This window comes from Dysidea avara, chromosome 5 (genome assembly GCF_963678975.1).
Source record: "Dysidea avara chromosome 5, odDysAvar1.4, whole genome shotgun sequence".
Lineage (NCBI taxonomy): Eukaryota > Metazoa > Porifera > Demospongiae > Dictyoceratida > Dysideidae > Dysidea > Dysidea avara.
This window is the reverse complement of record NC_089276.1, coordinates 11,814,388-11,832,962: the sequence shown is the minus strand read 5'-3', so window position 1 is coordinate 11,832,962 and position 18,575 is coordinate 11,814,388. Positions and strand designations below refer to the sequence as shown.

At 37.0% G+C, this 18,575-nt stretch overlaps 1 protein-coding gene across 3 annotated transcripts in view; it reads left to right on the top strand.

The window, feature by feature from the left end:
• Nucleotides 1–18,575, top strand: part of LOC136255500 (basement membrane-specific heparan sulfate proteoglycan core protein-like) — a 41,326-nt gene that overhangs the window by 2,793 nt on the left and 19,958 nt on the right. Inside the window, exons 2-4 of one of the 3 annotated variants that reach the window (XM_066048288.1) lie at nucleotides 9,538–9,597; nucleotides 16,789–16,849; nucleotides 16,917–16,938. The exons of 1 other annotated variant lie outside the window; for it this stretch is intronic. In XM_066048288.1, the coding sequence (XP_065904360.1) occupies nucleotides 16,790–16,849; nucleotides 16,917–16,938 (82 nt within the window). In that variant the 5' untranslated portion in view covers nucleotides 9,538–9,597; nucleotide 16,789. The remainder of the gene's footprint in view (nucleotides 1–9,537; nucleotides 9,598–16,788; nucleotides 16,850–16,916; nucleotides 16,939–18,575) is intronic. One more of the 3 variants, XM_066048289.1, reaches the window with a different exon arrangement.

Here is an 18,575-nt window from a genome sequence, read left to right as displayed (position 1 = left end):
AAATATATCGTCAAAATAATGTCTAATGATCAAATTGTTAATTAGCCAGCTATGTAGCTATTAATTGTTAAGTAAAGTAAATTAAGCATCCATATTAGTATCAAGACACACAGTAGTGTGTCGTGCGGCCAAGAATACTCACGGTGTCGGTAATGTCTAATGAGCAAATATACTCACGGTGTCGGCGACCACACAGTGAGTATATTTACAGGAAGAAAGAAAACAGCTTTTTCACACACGCATAGCTCCATGGCCCCTTCTCCAAAGCACACTATTTTTGCATTATAGCTGTCCCCCAGGTAGGGTACGCCACACAGCGAATTTGATTAAATTCGCAACAGCCATTTGCGAGATATGGGCGTCCAAAATTTCGTTTTAATTTCTTGGTTTTTTTCTTCTTATGCTGTATGGGGGCTACGGGGGCTTCGATTTATTTTCGCACACTTTGCAAAAATTGCTATAAAATGCAAAAATGTTACTCGATTGCCTCGATCTTTGGCACAAATGAAGAACATGTAACAATGGGTTCACGTACCAAGTTTGTTGTAAATCTGAGTAATATTCAAGGAGTTATGGACGTTTATTCATGTAAAAATAGATCAAACTTCTGTCACGGCTACAGGGTAAACCAAGTATAGAAATAACTTGAAAATTGGTGTGTAGATAGGCTGATCATCGTAGCAGTGCCTTTTGATAGTTTGAATAGCAATAGAGTTACAGCGACAAAGTTATAAAGCAAAAACTAAGCAAGTGTAAAATTGCGGGATCGAGATACTCTAATAGAGCAGTCACCACGGGGTAAAAAAGTGTGCAAAAAATGTCGAAAAAAAACTCACCAGAGTTCGAACCTAACACCTGCATCCTTAACCAATGAACCACTGCTACCTTGACTGATCACCTCACATAATTTCTGCTTTATAAATGAAGTTTCTAGTTGAAATCTGCTTATAATCAAAGGTTTGTAATTTCATAGATCTACCAATAGAAGTACTAGATTGTTCTAGAACATTCTGTGTATGTTCTGTTAGAAGTCCTCAAAAAAATGTGCACTCTATTAGAGTATTACAATAATATTATCAAATGTGACCGAATTTTGGAAAATCACCCTTATGGGCGCATTTGATACATTAAATATTTAGTTCTGAAGCACAGCATTATAAGTTAAATTCCTACCCATTTAAGGCTAGAATAAACCATTTATACCTTGAATTACAAGAAAAATTTTAGAAATATTTAAAAAGTGTTTTCTGCTATTAACAGCACCATGCTAGTTTCAAAAATTCTAATTGTTTCAGGCGCAACCATAAGGGTGGTTTTCCAAAATTCAGTCACAAATATTGAATTAAATCATGCAATGAAATACATTTATAAGTCTGTCTTCAATAATCATCATTGTATCTACATAGAAAAGAAGAAACGTGAGTAAAAACAAACCTCAAAGTCAGCCATAGGCTGGTTTTGGGGCCTTATAAAGTACAAAAAGGAGTGAAATCCACACAAAAACAGCCAAGCTGTGAAAAAATGGTGCGGCCTTAAAAAGCTTGGGTGAAAAAAGTTGTGAAATCAAAGGTGGCGGCCAAGAAATGGCTGCAATGATGTTAATGCTAAAAAATTTTAATAATGGCTGTGTGCATTGTTAAAATTTATTAGCATTAACATCATTGCAGCCATTTCTTGGCTGCCACCTTTGATTTCACAACTTTTTTCACCCAAGCTTTTTAAGGCCGCACCATTTTTTCACAACTTGGCTGTTTTTGTGTGGATAGAGCTTTACAGTACAACATGATTAAGTGTATATGTGGGTTTACAAAAGATATGGTACAGCTCAACTATAACTTCATCATATCACGCATGAACTTGCATGATTCCACGCCACATTAGTACGTGGCTCATGTCTGTGTACTCACCTCACTTCTAGTGGCAACACCCACGTAGTCTCATTAGAGCAGAAGGTCTTGTGGAAACACACAATATTCTCATAGAGTATACAGTGGAAAACCAGTAAACAACACAGTGAAATGTAAGATACACGTACCACAATTTAATAGCTAGTATTCAAATAATCCAAGGGGTGGGTAACGACCTGAAATTTCGTAGATCATCTCTAAATTATTTCTGAAAGATGAAATATTGCCTGAAATTTATGCAGTTTGAAAGATGAAATTTGACGATTGGGGAAAATTTACGGCATTTTACAGAGTCTGAAATTTACGGATTTACTTATGTTGAAATTACTAAATTTTATGGAGAAGTTCAACTGAAATTTGTCTTTGAAAGATGAAATATGGGCAGTCATATTTCTGAAAGATGAAATATGGGCAGTCATCTTTGAAATTTCGTAGACGATTTTGGCTTGTTACCTACCCCTCAAAATAATCTTTGTCAGTACATACTTTTCAATAAACACATTTTTCTCTACAGCGACGTCAAACACTCATGAATCAGTTACGTATTTGGGAACCATCATTCACATGATCACCTAAATAAAACCACAATCACAATGTGACAGTCACCTTTACATAGCCTTTAGACTCGCTGCGCTCAACTGGCCTAGCTTAGGCTAGGCGTACAGGGTTATATACCACCCAGCAGCACCTTGATAAGTGGTGTAGCTATCTGAGATGAGTTTGTTCACGGATATGATGGCTTGATAACGACGCTGGCTATATCCGAAGATACTGAATCCAGATTTTACATGGTGAAATGGATGCCTGATACTTTGTGAACACAACCCTGCAACAGAGCATTCAAGTAAGCATGAGAAATATATTATATTACATTGTATACAGCCGTAAGTATGTAGCTACAGTAGGGATAACTCACGAAATATGTAGCCGCCACGCAAATGTTTCAGCCGTGGATGGTATCTCGCAAGTTGACAGCATATAATTTAATATCGCTGAGGTTTGCGTGGATATATTTACGTGGAAATTATATTTTAATGAGTGGTTAGCTGTGAAATCACACGTGCTATCATGCATGGGGTATCATGCGTGTATGAAGTTATAGTTGAGCTGTACCGTATTGTAGGTAGTACCATAAACCAGGCAGTCCACCAAACCATATAATATTGATAGGATGGATGATTTTTACACAGTCATGCATAGCTAAAAATCACTATAAAATCCAAACCATTTACTTAATTCCTTTGAACTTTTGGTGAACACAGATATTATGAAAGTGAATTAACCCACCAAGCTTAATGCTAATCTGATAAAATATTCTTAGACAACAATACAGTTTATTTAGTAGTTTACTTTAGAAATCACTTACACACATTCACTTATCCACCTGTGTGCCCTCAAGCAATTTTGTAAAGTGATAGCTAAACGTGTGATAGCTAAACATTGTATCACAAAAGATATACTACAGTAGTTGGTGCCCTTCCATGTGTTATTCAACACTCCAGTATTTTGTGAATCACTCTTGAACTGTGGACACTTCAGCCTCAGGCCTTCAAGGTTACTAAAATCACTTAATTCCTTTAATTGGTCCTGGTATATAACTATTATATAAATGGCTTGTGACTACATAAGCATTCGTGCTCACATAAAGCAATATAATTGTGAAATGGACTACAATAAACTTTAAACAAGTCAATTAATGCTTGTGACGTGTAATTACATGTACTAACATAGTTGATTGCTTACACTGAGAGCATGGATTGAAATAATGCGTAGTTTAGTCCAACAGCAACTTGTTTCAGTTCTGTTTATGCTATATACATACAATGTATGGACCCGCATTTCAAACTAATACAAAGAAACCAATACTCACTTGTTTGCAAGTTATATACCCCATAAAGCATTCATTTAACACACACTGGCAATGTTTGATGCCTATACAATTTTTAATATCATGAATTACTGTACTTGTGGACATTATCTATTTCTATGAGTGTATTTCTAAATGGCTGTTACGTAAATGCCATATGCTGTATATAGCAACTAGTTTGGGCAGTTGGCACATGTTGCCATCTGACCCTCAACACCACCAGACTATTTTTGTGCATAGCTATTTAATCTTGCATCTGGTGTTGTAAAGCAAAAATAAATAAATGAATAAATAAATAAATAGACTTATAAGGTCAACACATTATTCATTCAAACTGTGCTTTCATCCAGCCCAACTGCCTAATACATAGGATTCTTCCTGCTAGTACAGGGAGTGGAAGGCAGTTTGTGCTACAAAACTACCCACCCATCACACCCACAAAAGTGAACACATTAGAATCAGGGTTAGAAATTCATAAATATCAAGACTCATGGTAGTGAGTCATGCGGCCAGTAAAGCAGAAACGAGCGCCGCAGACAATAAATGAAGCGACCACTACATGTGAGGATTTTACAGGAACAAACGTCAAATTCGGCTTGCCTGTAACTCACCCGTCATTTACGCTATCTCTCTGAAACTCTAGAGTTAAACTGACCATGTCACTAGTAACTACCACACAAGCAGTGAAGCAAATCCACGTTGACTGTTTTGAGATCGAGATTGCTGACATCAAAGGGGAGGTGTTTTTTTTCCCGCATGCGGTTAGACACAACCATAAGTGTGTTTCTTGCATTCACTTTGTGCATTCCGAACATTGATTGCTCTGCTATCGCTTCCATATTCTCTCAATCGCCTCAAGATTCACATCATCGATTTTGCCATACATCATTACCCTATAGTCATAATTTCAGTATCAAACAAAGTTTCAGTCGTCCTCAGTCGGCTTAGAGGCCATATACAAAAACCATATTGTTGTTTTTCACAATACTCGCTTGGCATGTAGGGCAATGTGTCTTTAAACTGTTCTAAAGGTTTCGTTGAGATTGTTACATATGGTTTCAAGAGTGGCTAGTTTAAAATTTGAATTTAGTCGCCCCCACGTAATTTGCTCTATAAGGGTGCAGCTTAAGAATTTAAAGAATGATGCAGAGCACAACTGTGGTCACCAGTTATTGGGCTGTGAATAATAAGTGTAGTTAATCATTGCATGTAGCCATAAAGAAGTGTGCAAAAAGCTATGCCATCATTCGAGAATGGCTAGTTTGAAATTTGAATTTAGTTGCCCCAATGTAATTTGCTCTTAGGGCGCGGCTTAATGACACAGAGCACAACTGCGGTTACCAGTTGTTGAAACAAGCTGTGAGTATGTGTATTTAATTTAGTGCATGTAGCTAGCCTAAAATGAAAACCACTAGAATTGTCACCATGCATTTTATCGCACCTCTACACAAAATTATATGGGTAGCTACACATGTAGTTACAATCCGCACAAAAACAGCCAAGCTGTGAAAAAATGGTGCAGCCTTAAAAAGCCTGGATGAAAAAATTGTGAAATCAAAGGTGGAGACCAAGAAATGGCTGCAATGATGTTAATGCTAATAAATATTAACAATGGCTGTTTTTAAGGCAGCACCATTTTTTCACAGCTTGGCTGTTTTTGTGTGGATTTCACTTCTTTTTGTACTTTTATAAGGCCCCAAAACCAGCCTATGGCTGACTTTGAGGTTTGTTTTTACTCACATTTCTTCTCTTCTATGTAGATACAATGATGATTATTGAAGACAGACTTATAAATATATTTCATTGCATGATTTAATTCAATATTTGAAAATATTATTTTAATACTCTAATAGAGTGCACATTTTTTGAGGACTTCTAATAGAACATACATATAATGTTCTAGAACAATCTAGAACTACTATTGGTAGATCTATGAAACAGATTTCAACTAGAAATTTCATTTATAAAGTAGAAATTAAGTGAGATGATCAGTCAAGGTAGTAGTGGTTCAGTGGTTAAGGATGCAGGTGTTAGGTATGGAGGTCCCTGGTTCGAACTCTGGTAAGTTATTTTTAACATTTTTTGCACACCTTTATTACCCCGTGGTGACTGCTCTATTAGAGTATCTCGATCCCACGATTTACACTTGCTTGGTTTTTGCTTTATAACTTTGTCACTGTAACTCTATTACTATTCAAACTATCAAAAGGCAGTGCTACGATAATCAGCCTATCTACACACCAAATTTCAAGTTATTTCTATACTTGGTTTACCCTGTAGCCGTGACAAAAGTTTGATCTTTTTTTACGTGAATAAATGCTCATAACTCCTTGAATATTCCTCAGATTCACAACAAACTTGGTACGTGAATCCACCATTACACGTTCTTCATTTGTGCCAAAGATCGAGGCAATCGAGTTACATGTTTGCAATTTTTGCGAAGTGTGCAAAAAGAAATCAAAGCCCCCGTAGCCCCCCATACTGCATAAGAAGAAAAAAATGAAGAAATTAAAATGAAACTTTGAACACCCATATCTCGCAAATGGCTGTTGCGAATTTAATCAAATTTGCTGTGTGGCATACCCTTACTGGGGGACAGCTATAATGCAAAAATGGTATGCTTTGGAGAAGGGGCCATGGAGCTATGCACGCATGAAAATGCTGTTTTCTTTCTTCCTGTCAATATACTCACGGTGTGGTTGCTGGCTTTCTTGGCTGCACGACACACTACCGTGTGTCTTGACATACAGAGGACGCATGAATATCCAACATTTTTCACAATAATAAAAGTAAGAATCGCACAATATAATGACTGTGATGTCTCTCTCTACTTCCCCAGTGGCCCACCATGGTAGCAGGTCTCACACGACGGCATATTCATCCAAATACAGATGAGGAAGTACACTGACAATGAGTTGGTATGACTCCATTTGTAGAATCCAGATGAGTGGGTGTGGCTCCAGTATGTCTAAACAGTTAACACACATTCTTGTTATAAATATGTACTAGAGTTGCGCCAGTATAATATTTAAGTACAATGATACATAGTTTCCATTGCATCACTATCTAATGACACTGAGTGGAGGATATTGTTGCATCTCTAGTATGTACACTCCATCAGTACAATCAAGGAAACCTGTCTTAATGGCCACCAGTATAGAAACAAACTCTCTTGAAAAGCCAATTCCAAAGTGAGAATTTATATACTGCTACCTGCTTATTGAGCGAAGGTGGCTATAGACAAGCTCCACTGTAATTTATTCACATGATCTGATCCGGTACCTTCTGTCAGTGGATGAAATCCACTTGGCAAGGACGAAATGTGACCCAAATGTCCTGGCTGGTCCAGACTCAACCCACTTATGACCCAGTGGCACAATGGAACTGAGTATGTATAGAGGAGAATATAATTGAAGGGGTCAGTGGAAAAAGGGGACATGTGCCATTTTAGATTTTCCATTTTCTAAAAATTAGAATGGCTTGGTTTAACCATAGATAATAGACACCCCTACCTGGATTGGAAGCACACATATAGTGCCCATACAAAACTACTGTTCTATCCGCGTTTCGCGCCTGAAGTTTTCAAACACTCTTTTTCATTCGAAGATTCTGTTTTACTGTCTGGATACAGCTCGGTTGCTTTAACTAGTAAGTTTAGTAGATTGTTTCTTGGGTGGCGATTGGCCTACTACTGGTATAGGCGCTTTCCGTATAAAAAGTATTTGAACATGTTTGTGAAAATGGCGGGGTGAACAAGTTTAGTTTAAGGCTGATGCTTATTACTAACTAATGCTACGTGTACTGGTATGTGTTTCATGGTATATTCGCTCCAGTTTAGTCAAGTATCACCTTTCGCGCTTATCAAACTTCTAGCTAATACACATCAGTACACCCACTATGAATAGGCCAAACCTTATATTCCATAGCGGTAGGTTTACTACTCACCAGTAAGCAAAACATGTTCTTATAAAATATACTCCCGGTACTGTGTACAGTATAAGGGGCGCGAAGTGCGGATAGATTAGGTGGCGCTTAGAAGTTTCCAATCCAGTATGGGGTGTCTATTATCTATGGTTTAACCATGTGAATAATATTGTCAATAAGTAAACAACAGAGTTTAAAATTTCATGGCAGTCTCAATATAACTTTTAGCAAATATTACAAAAATTCAATTATGTTCCAAAATTCTGTTAACGCCCATTACATGGTCACCTAATCTTTCAAATGGCACTTGTCCCCTTCTGCCGTTGGCCCCTTCAATTATATTTATTTCTTAGATGTGTGGACACATTATAGCATGTGCATAAAAGAAATGCTACATACCGTTTTAGCATTCCAAATCACCACATTTTGCATGCACCAGTCAACAATACTGCATAGCGCCCATCAGTAAACCTGAAGAGGAAAAGTTACAAAAAGTAAAAATGCATATATTAAGTATGTATGGGTAACAATGGTGAACAATATTAATGGTTAACAATATACGCTGAAACCTTACTCAGGTCACTTTATGGCCAACCTTGTGGCAGATTGCTCTGTATACAAAGTGACACATTCAGGTTTTGATAACGTAACGCATTGTGACATAAATACTCATGATGTGTCACTGCTAGGTAGTATACTGATATGGCTACTAAAAGTAGGTACAATAAGATGGATACTTTTGGGCCAAAATTTCTTAATCAGGTAGCTGCTTTAGCAAGGCACTGATCTAACCATATAGATATCTCACAGGAGAATTTAAAAGTTGGCCTTCTTAGAGAGGCAGCCTTCTGTACAAGTGGCCACCAAGGCAGGTCCACTGTGGATGAAAGCCAGGCATTAGATATTTGGCATTTCATGTGTTGAAGGCATTCCAGGGTTCTGGTAGTCTGAAATCTCACCACAGTTCACTCAGGCAGTGCTTTGGTCACCACTAAACCACTGGAATGCTGTGTTGTTGTCTTATGCTTGAAATGAAACTGATATTCTAAAAATATATCCTATGGATAATGACTTCCATCACTTTCTTCATCAGGAGCTCATAAGGACCAAATGTGAAAATTCTTATACTTTGGGCTAACACCCAACTTTATAATATCCCATTTGTGATCCTATAACCTACATCAGGAGCAATGCCTTTGGCACTCTGGCAGATTGGTTGCCCCCTTGCTGCCAGCACTCACTGTCTTACACGCTGTCACACACTAAATCCATCTCTATAGCCAGTTAGAAGTTAGAACAGCTGCATTGCAGATTCTTTTTACCAATTGCTTACAGCTGCAAACTGCAGCCAGCTCCTTAATAAGCTACAGTGTAGGTCAGAAAATTTTGTCCCTAAAATAATGATCAAGTTTCACTGTACTATTAGTGAAGGATTAATTATCAAGATACTGAGATATACATACGCTACAAAGTCCTCTCCGGACAACCTCCAAATATAGCAGTAAAATTTATTCTATAGCAAAGAATATACTATCAACCGCATACATCCAGATACTCTAATAGAACAGTCAGTGATTGTTCTACTAGAGCATTTCATTTGCCATCTGGAGTCTGCTTGCATTGTAGATAGCTATAAAAATTTTACTTTTTAAAACAATTCCTTATGCTCCTGAAACTGACTGTACAAAAACAGTGGAATTTTTAGTTTTGCCAAGTGACGTTTTGTTGGTTGTGCTACAATTTGAATGTTGCAACCTAGTAAGAGACCTTGTATTTAGCATGTAAGACCTGAAGTAGATAGTACACATACTAATATTATACCATCACTTGTTCCACTAGGGTGTTGCTAGGAAGAGAAAGTTTCATGTGATAATTGCTGAGTCAACGCCTTCATATCAGGTAGGCCTGTACTGTACAATTATTACTGTAGCATTGATCCTGTGATCTCAACATAAAAGACTGTGCTATGTTCTATAACATTATACATGCTTAGAGTACGAAGAAACTCTTGCTTACACGTAATTGCTTGGAGTACATACATACTTGCTTATGCATACATAAAAGCTGCTCTTAATTTTTGTTTGCATACTTAAAGGACATGCCCCCTTGAAGAAATTCGTTATTCACGGTAGCCTAGGCAGCCAGCTACATTGTTTTTTTGGCTGATACCTGTAGAGCTTGGCCTTCACATGAATGAAGTTTCTGGGTGCAGAAACACAAACATACATACATACAGATTTTGCAGAAACTAATTCCAGGAAACTAGGTGCACGTCCTCAGCCAGCTCTTGGCTGACTGGGCACACACCTGCATGGTTAAAAACTGCAGTTAAATTTATTCACTAATGTTTGGGACTTGTCATTTAAACAGAATATTTTAACCATTTTAAAGGACCATATGTGACTGAATTTGACAAAACCAGGCTTCGACGCACAAAGCTTCGTTAGGAGATATGGCGATTTTAAGTAATCATTGTGTACCAGTGCCTACAGCTGTGCAAACAAAATTTGCACCAATTATTCATCTATTTACTAGCTATTACTGAGTGGGTGTATACATTTCTGATGCCCAAAATTTTCTCTGTTTTGGGCAGCTTTTTTCGAGCGGGTAATAATATCACAGGTGGTAGTAATATGGTGGGAGGGTGGTGGGTGGGCTTAATATAGGGGTATAAAATGAAGTAAGAAGACGATTGGAATCCAGAGGCCACGTTTGAGCTCTCCATGGCCCTCCATGGCCCTCAAATCACTCCAAATTGACTGAGAACACTATTGGCGAGCTCTCTGTGAAGTCCCAGCTCACTACACACCAGCCATGGCCATTTAATAGTGTCAATCTCCCACTCGTGGCTTTGACAGGGTCGGAAGAAAGCTGCTACAGAAACCAGACTTGCCAGTCCTGAAAGAAGTACAGTGTGGAATATGATAGTGTATTAGACCAGCAATCCATTTCTGGTAAAAACGTAAGTTTGATTTTGTGTGTGTGGAAGCCTTGTTATATGAAATCCGGTCACATATCTTGATCCTTATGATGTTTTACAGTAGGCTACACTGTTTGTTCCAATTAAATTTAAATTCCTATACACAGGCCTCGTGTAAGTGAATGATGGGTAGTAAGAGATTTATAGACAAAACACAACTCTTTGCCCATCTAACCCATAATGGGGGATAGAGGCATATAGTTGTAAGAAGTAGACATACCTTATTTATTTATTTATTTAATGGACAAGAAAGGAAAATAACAACATTAATTAAGTTAATAATAGGTCACTGGCCTCTCGTTATGTCCATATCTGATTTCTGGCCAAAACATATCCAAATTGTTCTTAAAGTCATTAACTGATTGGGCGTTAATCACATCATTGGGTAAAGAATTCTATTGATTGATTATACAATCAGTAAAAACTTTGATCTTAGGCCAGGCAAACTTGATTACTTGTTTCTCATCCACCAAATTTAGGATTTTCATGGGGGAGGGAGGTCATTTTCCATTATTCATTATTGAAGAAAACCATATCACTGCAAAATTAGGCTAACTTTATTTCTCTATATATCACTATAAAGGTTAGCTAAAGCCTCCTAAAAGCTGATACTTGCATTTTACTTCCTTTGTTGACCTCCAATTCACCTTTCCTGTGCTATAAAAGATAGCTAGTCTTGTCAGCCTCAAAATATGCTTGCACGCGATTAATAATAGCAGTAATGAAATTAAAGGTGGTGGGATGAAAACTGATATGGGTGGGGATGAGAAACAATTAATCAGGTTTGCCTGACCTTACAAGGAGTTTGGATCTGGGTTTAGAAAGTTTGAAATCATGTCCTCTTTTAAAATTGATTGGTGACAGGGTAAACAATTTTGTAGAATCTATGAGTAGGTGTTGCTTTAAAATCTTAAACTCTCAATCAAGTCTCCACGCTCTCGTTTACAGTTTAGTGAATAAACACTTAGGTCCTAATCGGTTTACCATGCACAAACAAGCAAACGTACGTTTTCCTTTGCATGTAGGACTCAAACGCGTCCAGTTCTAGCTGAACCTTTTCCGGTATCTCCTCCTTTGTTGCCATCTTTTATTGCTCGAATAAGTTCGATCCGAGGTTCAATCTTCTTTACAATTTTACTCTATTTAAAGTGCACGGGTTGCAGGGCCGGAGGAGGGAAAATTGAGTTGGTCAGGCCATTGACTATAATGTTGAAATTGCTACTATATACATGCCAATGGGAGAGGAGCTGTTGCACACACTCTGCAAAGTGTGAAGCACGAGCATTCTAGAGGGGTCTGGAGGCATGCCCCCACAGGAAATTTTTGAAAATTAGACACTCAGATATACAATTTTAGTGATATTTCACTGCTAGCTAGCTATATAAATATGCTCAAGCCTATATCTGTTGTTCTTCAGACTTTCTATACTAAGTATAATTGTAGACCTGACATACAGGGGACACAGCATGAAACTTGCTGTATGGTTCATTTAGTTATAACTAGCAATTAGAAGTTCAAGGGGTGTCTGGGGGTGCAACCCCCAGGAGTTGCAGAATTTTTACAATTTAAAGGCTTGAAAATGCCTTAAATTTTAAAGTAAAACTAGCTAGCAACTTGCAACTTTCCCCCCAAATTTCACAGGAACCCCATGCAGCATGCCCCCCTTTAGCTAGGACTATACAGTGAATTCACACAGCTACAATAAAAAGCTACACAGCTACAAAAATACAGTTTACTACTATACTGGTTTGTATGAAGTGAACGGATCATCACGTAAATATACTGGTGGACAGTCACGAGAGCAATCAGTATTCGAAAATGGCGCGATGTGGGTAAGACTGAGAGTTTGCTCAGTATCTCGACAGGACGAGTAGGTAGTTGGAGAGGAGTGATTTCTATTCAACATCTCATCCAGATGGCCACCATGTAATGTATGTACGGTGTACAGCTTCTTGCCGCGGAATGAGTCATCTGGTTTGTCACTGCCAGCCTTCGCCCAGTAAAAGTAGCCAAGAGAGACAAGCCAAGGAATGCTAATGATTATTTTATGAAGATTGAATTGTGATATAAGTGTGCTGGTTTAGAATCAAAGAAGGCACCTGCCTTACACGTGATAAATGTCAACTGTCAGCACACGTGACACTGTACGTAGAACCCACAATCATTTCTGTACAAAACGATACGAATGCTGTTATACTGTAAGGTAATTGGAGGTACTATACGTGTAGTTCTGTGCTTTAGTTAGGCTGAGAAACTAGGTAACTACTCGTGTCATGCATTTTCAATAACATCTGTAAAATGTACGTAGCTACATGTAGATGTGATTGTCCAAAGACTGCATGAGAATAATGTAGTTCGAGCTAGTCAGCTAGTTGGTTCAACTCCAGATTATTGGTCCGGCTCAGGCCTGACCAACCGGACCGTCTCAGGCCTGACCAACCGGACCGTCTCCTCCGGCCTTGCGGGTTGTGAGTGGAACTGGCCACACCCATAATAATCATTAATTGGATAGATATTCTAGTGACTGAGGGAAGTATAGACAGTAACATTAACATCCAAGGTACGTACAATTTTTATCTATGGCTGTATGGCTCTATATACACTTGCTGGTGCACGCCCCTTTGAATGTGATATAAAATTTAGTACATCATGTCGTAGTTTGATTATATGTGGATGGCCACTCAGCCTTGGGGCAAAAAAGAAAAATAGCTAGCTACTGGCTGTGTAACTAGCCTGTAGGCCACTGACTGACCAACTTGCTTCAGTTGTAGCTACACTAACAGTAGCTGTAAGGCCATACCTATTGTTGATCAGACTTGCAATTTTGGCACAAATTTTCAGTGTTGGATAGTTATTTTTTAAAGTAGGTCCTAACTTGTCAAGACATGGCACACAGCAATTGTGTCATGAAAGCCTAGAAACCAGCACGCCACACCGTGGGAATATTGACTAGACAAAATGAAAGAAAATGTGATTTACACACATATGTAGCTCAATGATCCCTTAACCAAATGGTACCAATTTTGCTGTAGCTAGAGCTGCCCACCAGATAGGGACAACTCTACAGCAAAAATTGTTTTTGTCTTTCCCTTCAATATCACCCAAAATATCTTCAGTTTTTGGCTTGGCAGTATTAGTTAATAACTAACTGATGCCTTCAGCCAAGCATAACTCAAATATAGTTAATGGTACGGCTTGATTTTTTCACTGTTTGATGTTGCTTTGGCCAGAGACATGTTTTTCACTGCCAACCACATCAACTACAGTGCATGTAACATGGACTTACCTTTGTCCTATTTTGTATCCTATTCTTTTTCCACTGTCTTGAAGGTGTTGATTTGCATTAACGTGTGGTGGCTTCATGCAAGCTGGCTGTTACGAGAATTGTCTGTAGTTACTGTAGTAAGTGGATTGATTGCAGAGGCCCTTCTCATACTGTTCTTTGTAGCACTATGGAATATTCCTGAAAATAAAGCAGAATAACCAGACAGTCAGGGTGCGTTTAATTTCCATAGTAACTGGACTGACGGCAGAGCCAATTCTTGCACTGTTCTTTGTAATGCTATATAACAGGCAAAACAAAGCTGAAAACAAGGTTCACCAGTGATTACAGAAAGGTAGACAAACAAGTATAAAGAAAAATTATATTTGTGTAGGGATTTTAGAAATAAAAGCAAGGAAGCAAGTGAGGTCATCTACACCTGGAACTATACTAGTGGACATTTAATTCCTCCTTCATGATCAGTCATGGCTATACTCTGTATAATAGGAATTGAAATGTCCACTAGTATAGCTACAGGTGTAGATGACCTCCTTGTTTCCTTCCTTTTTGTTTCTACAGTTTCACAGCTACTATTTTTTCTTTATAATGTATTACTTAGTTTCCAAAAAGGTAATAGTTTTGCATAACATGTCACCCCCAACACTGCAGTTTTTAAATGAAGAGCATATAGAAAAACTAACCAGTAAAATCATCAATCCAAAAAGTTCTCTGCACCCATGCTCCTAGTGAATGTATCTCCCTCATGTCAACTAATGTGCTTCCTCTACCACTGACTATATTGTTAAGAGATATTAATTATAGTTAGTAGCTACATACACAGCACAATAAGCTATAATAGACAACATTTCAGATAAGTCAATATGGCACCAGTGCAACTACACAGTTCAGTATCTGCTATATAATTACAAAGAACAAACAATGGTATTATTCCACTCTATGCCTGTGTACAATTGTAGGGTGTTGGACTGATAATTTGGAGCATGCATGGGGATCACAGCTAACTATTACTGATCAGAAATCAACACTGGTGCAGATAAAATTTGCAGATCCCAAAATGATAGGGTTCCTACAACTCAGTTCATATGTGTATTTATAATCGCCCTATAGCTATATAATAATCCAATAGTGTAGTGGCACAAAGCAGATTTGACCTTTGGTGACCTTTATGGCTATTTTTGCACAGAAAATTGGTTTTATGTCTTTATATGGCATTGATTACTAAAATATCGGCTAGAGCAGCTTCTGTTTACATACATAGTGAAACCATACATCTCTACCAGAAGCCATACAAACACTATACACTTATTTCCTTCTAATTGGGGTTCACGTTTTATGAAGCTGAAACACCACAATGCCAACATCTGTGACATAGCCACATGATGGTGAAGATGGAAGTTTAGACACTGGTGTATATGGAGGTCAGTGTTTGATAGAGTTTAGTCTCACTGTAGTGTATGGGCTGTTTAATCAAACAACTTGTTTTTTATTTAATCAAAGTTAGCTAATAGATAATTTTGAAACTCTGATCACTTTCATTAGCTGCAAAATTATTTGAGTTTACTTGCCCTTGGGGTGTCAAAATTTGTTGTATCGTGGGTACTTAATTGACACAACCGTCATTTTAATGCTTATGTAGCTCCATGTTCCATTCCTCATAATGGAATGGTTAATAGATATTTCATCTAAATTTTACCATGATGCAACTTTCATTGGGTGAAAACTTGATGATCCACGAGTTTACATGAAAAATTCATAGTACTGTCATGGGAACACTTTCTTGGCTTAATTTTTTTCATTTTCTCTCGTTTTGTCACACACTTTACAAAAACCAAAGCAAATGTGTAACTCAACCACCTTGAAGTGCGGCTTACTTCAAGTACATATTCAGGCTAATTCATGCACAAAATTAGGTACAAATCTGATTGATGTTCCCAGAGTTATGGAATTATTTGCATTAAAAAAAGACCCAATATTTTGTTATGTCTACAGGGTGCACCACATATGGGAATGACTTAAAAATTATTCTGTGCATAGGTTAACAGCTCAAGCCTTTTGTGGTATAAAACAAATCAAATTGATGGCTCTATGTAGTTACAAGGAGAAAACTAAAAATATTGTGGGGTCAAAATACTCTAATAAAACAGTCACCGAAAATTAAAACAAATGTTGAAAAATTGTCCAAGGTTTGAACAAGGGACCTCCACACCCATTTCCCAAACCATTGAAATGCTGCTGTCACAGCTCACTTAATTTCTACCTTGTAAATGATAATTCTAGTTTAAATGTACTCAACAGACAACAGTAAAAGTTTATGATTTTGTAGAGCTACCAACGGACAATGAAGAACATTGTATGCGTGTTCTACCAAAATACAATGTGCACCCTATTAGAGTATTTTACCAAATAGTCAAATAAAGTCTACACAACGATGCCATTGTAACTTCTATACGTATCTTCCATAGCATGTAGATAGAAGAAATTGAAATCCCAAAGCCAGTTTATGACTGGATATGGGGTATTTGAAGCACAAAAGAAATGCAAAAACAGTTGGACTGTAAAAGAGTGCAACCTTTAAAAACCTGGTGAAATTGGTGAAAAAAATTATTGCAATGATATTAATGCTAATAACTTTTAATACTGCACAACTTTCAAGGCTTCACCCCTTTGTTTAGCTTGACTGTTTTTTGCATGGATTAATTTAAAGCTATCATTAAGCCACCAAAAATAGCTACCTATATATATATATATACACATATTCCACAACACATTTAAATGGTCATAATAATATATAGTATGTTCTTCTTACGTGATTTATACTATTATATAGAATGGCCTTAGATGACAAATTGCTTATCGCTGGTTTGATATTGGCCACGTTAATTTGTAATGTAAGTGTACAGTATAAGTTATGTGATGTATAAAGTGTATATATATATACTATATTACCTCCTTTAGAATGCTTTGACACAATCCAGAGGTATGCTTGTATACTGTACTTTGTACAAAGTCAAGTACGGTGTGTGTGTGTGCGTGTGTGTGTGTGCGTGCGTGCGTGCGTGCGTGCGTGCGTGCGTGCGTGTGTGTGAACAGTGAATAAAAATATTGTACTGTTAATGCTAATGGTAACAATTTTATATTCCAAGCAATCATATCTAATTCAGAACAGTCAAGCTGTGAAAAAGTAAAGCCATCAAAAATTGACTAGTTTGAAAAAGATGTTATGCAACATGATCAATTTTAATGCCAATAAATTTGTTACAAATGTAATTGATATCACTAAGGGCCACCATATACAGTATCCCAAACTAGCCGGTTTTGATGGCTGCATTCTTTCACAGCTTGGCTGCTTTGTTTCATTTGAGTCTTTGTATATTCATTAGCTGAAAACATACTATAAAAGTGAACCTGAGACTGATTTCAGCTATTTATCAAACTTGCGAATACTACTAGTATTGTTGTATTGTGGTGACTGCTCTATTAGGGATACTATCTCAATTTCAGTCTCATAAGAATACAACATTTAGAAAATATGATGCCATGTACAGCATTTGGACATGTCTATGATAAAAGTATAATCCACACTAGGGCTGAGGTAATTATGCTCATGATTCTTTGCATTATTCTATTCAGAATAGCTAGCATTATGCTCCACAACTTATGCATTATTCTCAAACTTATTCCAATAAATTGAAATAGAAATGTAGAATTGACTGTTTATTAAAAATTCTATGGTTAATTATTGCATATAAACAAGATATTTGATTGTTTTATAGAGTAGTATGTAAAAAATAGGATTGATTGCTTTATTAGAGTAAATATAAGTGAATGTTCTATTAGAGTATCTCGATCTGGTGACTGTTCTATTAGAGTATATCGATCTGGTGACTGTTCTATTAGAGTATATCGATCGTTCATGAAATCTTTAATAATTCTTTCAAAATGCTAGCATAATGCTATATGCTGAATTTTATTCTGGCATAATTACCACACCCCTAAAAACAACCTAGCTGTGAAAAAATATGGTGCGGCCTTAAAATTTCTGGGTAAAAAAGTTATAAAATCAAAGGTGGCACCCAGAAATGGCTGCAATGATGTTGTTAATACTAATAAATTCTAGCAATACACACAGCCATTGTTAAAATTTATTAGCATTAGCAATACTGCAGCCATTTCTTGGCTACCAACTTTGATTTCACACAGGCTTTTAAGGCTGCACTTTTTTACACAGCTTGGTTGTTTTGTGTGGATTTCACTTATTTTTGTATTTTACTAATCTATACAGACAAAATGATGATTATTGAAAACAGATTTATAAATTTATAGTATTGCATGCTTTAGTTTGTTTTATAATAGTAATACTTTAATATAGTGCACATTTTTTGAGTACTTCTAATAGAAAATACATAGAACTTCCATTGGTAGCTTTACTTCTATATTTGGTAATATTATTGTAATACTCTAATAGAGTTCACATTTTAAGTATAATTGGTTTGCTTGAACACTGCTTAAAGCATAATATTTGAAAATATGTAGTAGACCATGCAGGGCTTAGTACTGCTACAATTATGCCATATGAAAAGGCCTACTTTATTACACGGACTGGACTCACAGACT